Below are 6,000 nucleotides of genomic sequence, written 5' to 3' on the forward strand. Positions count from 1 at the left end.
GGATGATGTTTTATAGAATCTAGTTTCAGAAAGGAAGCTAAGTGTTTGGGTGGGAATAGTGGGAGGGGGTCTATGAAAAATCTGTATTAGCCAGTAAGACAAAGAGAAATTTGTCAAGGTATTCAGAAGCTAAAAGGGCAAGGAGGCAGAAAAAGACTACACTGAAGGAAGAAAGACAGGAAAAAAGAAAATTCTGTTTGGGGTAGGAGCTCCCCAAAACCCATTTGAGGCCTCTCTACTATGGCCCCACATGCAGACTCACACAAATCTGGCAGTTGTAGAGTAACTGAATTCCATAGTACCAGTCATTGGAATTACTCTACCTTGAATAAGCTGGAAAGGTTCCATGGGATTTTCTGATTATCAGATCTACTGAAACTCAATATTACTCATCAGTTATCTGAGTCATGGGATTTCATAATCCCAGTTTTCAGAATATAATGTTTAGTTACCTCACCTTTGTGACTACCTAAAGATAATCTTGAACAATATGTTCAAATCTCATTCAGGTTTGGCCTTTCTTCCCCCTTTAAAAATTATATAGAGAAAGGAAGTTGATATTTGAAGGATGTTGAAAGTTTCTACTCCTACGGGCGTGCCTTAGTAACTCACAGCTTGCACTTTTCTCCTTCCTGTAGTGAAAGTGAAGTTTAGTGGAAAAAGTCAGAAAGCTAGGAATTTGGAATCCTGGTTACACCACTTCCTGCTAGCTCTTAGGTCTTGAGCAAACAACTTAAAAGCCAGAATGCTCAGATTCCAAAACTGTAAAAGGAGGAAATAAATTGGGGATAATAAATACCTACCTTGACGAGTTATTGTTAGCAAAATGAAGTAAGGGAACCACTAGACTAGAGTATAAACTCCAGAGAAACGGTGAATGTCTTGAACTCTATTGATCCTTGCTCACATGCACCCCAGCGTGCACACCCACTCACATATACCCAGCCTAAAGCAATAACATATAGTGGGAGCGAGCTCAATAAATATTTCTTAAATGAAGTATTTTTATTGTCCCTTGTCTTGTATTATTTTTCTAAAGCCTTCAGGGCATTCTTTTTTTCTGTCCTAAGTGCTTTCCTCCCTATCATCAGCTATTCTTAACTAGACACCATTCAGAGAAAGGAATGCCTCTTAATACCACCCACCTTCCATTTCTAATGCGATGGGGGTGGAGGGGGTAGTCAGAACATAAGATTCACAGCAATTCATGGACTTGTACCACCGCCACGGATTCGTGTTTAACGACAGTCAAGCCGCGAACCCAGCCCTCCCTGGAATGTAACTTTCAGGAGACACCGTACCACCCCTTCTCTTCGCTAACAAGAGACTGCTGTGTAGGGACTCCTCCGCTCTCCAAAGTTAAGGCAGCGGTTACTCTCGCCTCCCTCTGAAACAATGCGGGCCGACAGGAGGGACTTCGGAGCCCTGGGTGCTGCCCGAGGGCGGGTCCCTAGGGACCTGGCCAAGCTGCGCTCTTCAATCCCTGGAGGGAAGCTAAGGGGCGCGGCCGTCTACAGGGCCTGGGGGGACAGGGTCCAGCCCATGACAACGTGGGCAGGCAGCACGCCCCGCGCCACCGGGCCCTATCAACCATGATTACCACCACCCTCACGGCCCAACTACCACCCCGGGGACCCCACCAACGCTTCACCCCCCCACGAAAAAAAAAAACGAACGCGGCTAGCCCCCAACCCATAAATCAGACAGCCACTGCCTGTCTATTGGCTGCACCCGCATCTCCTTCACCCTCATTGGCTATCCGGACCGTAAAACCCTCCTCTCCGAGGGAACCCTCGCGTACGGCGGCACCCCCAGCCTAGCAACCTCAACCCCGCTACCAAAAAAGCCCGGCCCCCCTCGACCCAGGGGTAGCAACGCCCGAGAAGCTCGGGGCCTCGCCCCGCGGGGACTCACCGTGTAGTAGGAGAGCAGCCCCGCATTGTAGTCCAGCACGAACCAACGGTACTGCCAGCCCTTCATCACGTTAGTCCATTTGCTCAGCGGCCCCTCCATGATGGACGCCATCTTGGGAGCCGCCAATGACAACAAACGACCTGACGTCATTCGCCTATAAGGCATTCACCAGGCCGGGGGCGGGGCCTCCGCGGGCAGGGGCGGGGCCGGGCAGGGGCGGGGCTAGCGGCTGCTGCTTCACCTGGTCTTGCCAACCCTCGCCCCCAGCTATCGTCCTCAAACACGCTTTCTTCGATCGCCTGTTGTGTGTAGAACTCAGTGCCTGGGATGTGACAAATGCAACCATGAGTACAGCTATTAAGATGATTTATTACAAGAATTAATTTTACTAGCCATAACGATACCTTACGTTTCCAAAAGATTACACATCTGGCCTTTCGTTTTTGCATTCATTACGCAAATCCATTCATTTTATAAATATTTGCTGTTTTATGCTTTGAGCACTCAGTAGAGACTTAATGTAGGGTTGAGGGGAACGGGCAATAAAAATAAATAGTAAATTATCTTGCATATTCCTCTATTATTAGTATACTAGTAGATTGTCCTACTGTATCCAGGCACTGTTAGACATTCTGAGAATTAAACAGTGAAGGGGTCAGACAGGTTCCTTGCTTTCTAAGAGCTTAAATTTGGTGATTGAAAGCAAACACTAAACAGTAAACAAGGAAAATATCTAATACTGATAAAGGCCTTACAGAGAACTTAAGTTTATGTACTAGGAAATCAATGGGTGGCTACGTTATCTTGGGTGGTCAGGGCAGGGCCCCTCAGAAAATAACATTTAAATTGAGATGTGAAAGATAAGAGCCCACCATGCAAATATCAAAGGAAAGAGCTAAAAAGGAAACTGGCAAGTGGAGCATTAGCTGTAAGTGGCAGTGAGGTCAAGGGAGAGGTTTTCTTTGTATTTTACTTTATTTTATTTTGGACTTAAAAAGTATTTTGTTTATTCAGGTACTGTTTTGTGAATCTCTTCTCTTTGCTGATAACAGAAGTGCTAGGAAAAAGAATATCACTGAGTGAGCTAAACAGAGAACCTACTTGCTAGCTAATCAATTGGGTAAAGATCTAAAGTAAATTAAAGTTTTTCACGTTTGATCTGTTAGATATCTTTTCCCCCAGTTATTGAGGTATAATTGCCATATCACATTATATAAATTTATGGTGTACAATGTAATGATTTAATATATGTATATATTATGAAATTATTACCACATTAAAGTTTAGTTAACATCCATCACCTCACCTCACAATTTTTTTCTTGTGATGAGAAGTTTTAAGGTCTGCTTGATTAGCAACTTTCAAATATACAATACAGTATTGTTAACTATTGTCACTATCCTATGTATTACATCCTCAAAACTTTTTTTATCTTATAACTGGAAGTTTTTACCTTCTGACCACCTTTAAATTTGATGTAGTCACACATTTTTATTTTTGCTTTTATCATTGCCAAGACCAATGTAAAGAAGCTTTTTCTTTATGTTTTCATCTAAAAGTTTTATGGCTTCAGGTCTTACATTTAAGTCTTTAATCCATTTCTAGTTACTTTTTGTGAGTAAAGATAGTAGTGTAGTTTCATTTTTTTTTGCATGTGAAGATCTAGTATTCCCAGTGCCATTTATTGAAGAGACTATTTTTTCTCCAGTGATTATTTTTGGCTCCTTTGTCAAATATTAGTTGACTGTATATACAGGTTTATTTCTAGGCTTTCAATTCTGTCCTGTTGGTCTATGTTTCTGTTTCTATGCCAATACCATACTGTTTTCATTACTATAGCTTTGTAATATAGCTTGGAATCGGGAAGTGTTTGTTCTTATTTCTCATGTTTGCTTTAGGTATCCAGGTCTTTTGTGGTTCCAAAGAAATTTAAGGATTATTTCTTCTTTCCTATATATATATAAAAAAAATCCCTTGATAAGGATTGCATTGAATCTGTAGATGGCTTTGGGTAGTATGGTCATTTTTAACAATATTAATTCTTCTAATCCATCAACACAGGATATCTTTCCATTTATTTGCCCAGGTACCTAATAGTATTAATCGTGAGTCCATATAAACACATGTCTGTGTTTTCATTATGCTACATAGCCTCCCCAAAATACACTACACACTTGTCACAGAAATTTTATGTCTAGAAACATTATTCAGCAGAAAGCCTCATGTTGCTGATGTCTTTTGGGATAAACAGAGTATTGGATCTTGAAACATCATGATTCAGATTGAGTTAAAAGATTTACATAGGTTAATTACTACTCTTCCATTAGCTTCTTAAGAGCAGGAACCAAGTTTTGCTCATCTTTATAACCCTAGAACTATCCCAGGGTCTGGCACACAGAAGGTGCTCAGTAATTATTGTTTGATCTGAATTATGTGTTCCATTGAAACTGATCTACTAAGTTCCAAGGATTGTGCTAAGCATCATCACCTATACTTTCTCCTATAATCCCCACAACAATTATTGAGCACTTATATCATTACACCCATTTTACAGATGAGGACAGTGGGACACAGAGTTATTGAGTGGCTTGCCCAAGGGTTACACAACTAGTAAACAGCAGAACCAGAATTAGATTCTAGGTTTTTTCACCACAGATCCATTTCACCCGTGCTACAAGCTATATTTATGATGTCTATGTGTAAATAAATGTCTTGGCCATGACACAGGCAGTATCATAAGTTTCTAAATCAGTTTTGACTTTTATCAGGGTCACCAGGCATAGGCAGGTTCTACTTAGCTTCAAATGTCAAAACACAGGTCAGCAGGGGACCTGGGAGCAGGGCAGTTCTTGACTCCATGTCCAATTGCACAGCACTTTGTCCACATTCTACACCACATGTCAAACTGCATGCTTTAGATCATCGGCTAAAATTAAACATGGAGAAGACATATCAGCTCTCATTCCTACATTCCTCAGTGACTGGCTTTTCGTGGAAGGAGGTAGCAGCTGAAGCAGAGAAGAAAATGGGGATTAGATTCAGACTCAGAAGGAAGAGATGAGGTTCATTAAATAGCATAAGCTCATCAAGGGCAGGACCTTGGACTAATTCATCCTGCCACTTAGAATATCAATAAATATTACACTGATATGATTCTTAAAAGATCATTCTGGTAGCAAAATTGAGAACAAATCAGAGAGGGGCAAGACTGGAAAAAGAAGACAAACTAAGAGACTTTAAAAGTCAAGCCAGCAGTAGAAAGAGTATAAACGTAGACAATGACAGCAGGAATGGAGAGTGGGAAAGATACTGTATTGTATATTTATTGAGTAGCATTTCATTTTATTTACATTTATATTTATTTATTTGTATTATGCATATATATGTATATATACATTCATATACATATAGCGTCATACATATGTGTGTGTGTGTGTGTATATATATATATATATATATATATATATATATATACACACACACACAACCACACACCCAACACATTCACACATATACACATACACATACACACACACAGAATACGCTTTTTCAATCAAAACAGAAGTCTGTGGCAAGGAGGGGAAATGGGTTCTATTTCACATCAACATCGGAGGCGTGGTTCCGTAAATCTACGACACCAGGGTCTCTTTTGAAATGACAGGCTTGACAGACTGAGTCCGTGCATAGCCTATGTAAGCTTTCAAAGTCCAGTAAAATCGCTGTTCGTTGTATCCGAGAGGCACAGCCAGATGGATAAAAACTAAGGAAAGTCATTCTTTATCCAGATATTTCCAAATTCTCCTTCATGTGTGCACACAAATAGTCAAATCTGGGAATTGGTGTTTTCAAGGTTTTGTCCATTCTGGAGGGTGGCATGAATGGAGTGTGGGTTATTAGATTCTTTCATGGGAAGGAGAGAAGAGGAAGCTCAATTTGATTTTCTTTTTTCTTTTTAATAAATCTTTATTGTTCAGATTATTACAATTGTTCCTCTTTTTTCCCCCCATAGTTCCCCTCCACCCGGTTCCCACCCCCCCACTCTGCCCTAACTCCCCCCCTCCCCACTGTCCTCATCCATAGGTGTAC

The 6,000-nt window shown here is 41.0% G+C and overlaps 1 protein-coding gene across 7 annotated transcripts in view; it reads right to left on the reverse strand.

Annotated features, from left to right (window-relative positions):
• The window catches only part of OSBPL9 (oxysterol binding protein like 9), a 128,976-nt gene extending 126,897 nt beyond the window's left edge, over positions 1-2,079 (reverse strand). For 5 of the 7 annotated variants that reach the window (XM_008139317.3, XM_028142170.2, XM_028142171.2 and 2 more), the window contains exon 1: positions 1,915-2,043. In XM_008139317.3, the coding sequence (XP_008137539.3) occupies positions 1,915-2,025 (111 nt within the window). In that variant the 5' untranslated portion in view covers positions 2,026-2,043. Of the gene's footprint in view, positions 1-1,914 lie in introns of all 7 variants that reach the window. The other 2 variants (XM_008139319.3, XM_008139318.3) reach the window with 1 other exon arrangement.
• Positions 2,080-6,000: the final 3,921 nt, after the last annotated feature.

This window comes from Eptesicus fuscus, chromosome 9, assembly GCF_027574615.1.
Source record: "Eptesicus fuscus isolate TK198812 chromosome 9, DD_ASM_mEF_20220401, whole genome shotgun sequence".
Classification (NCBI taxonomy): domain Eukaryota; kingdom Metazoa; phylum Chordata; class Mammalia; order Chiroptera; family Vespertilionidae; genus Eptesicus; species Eptesicus fuscus.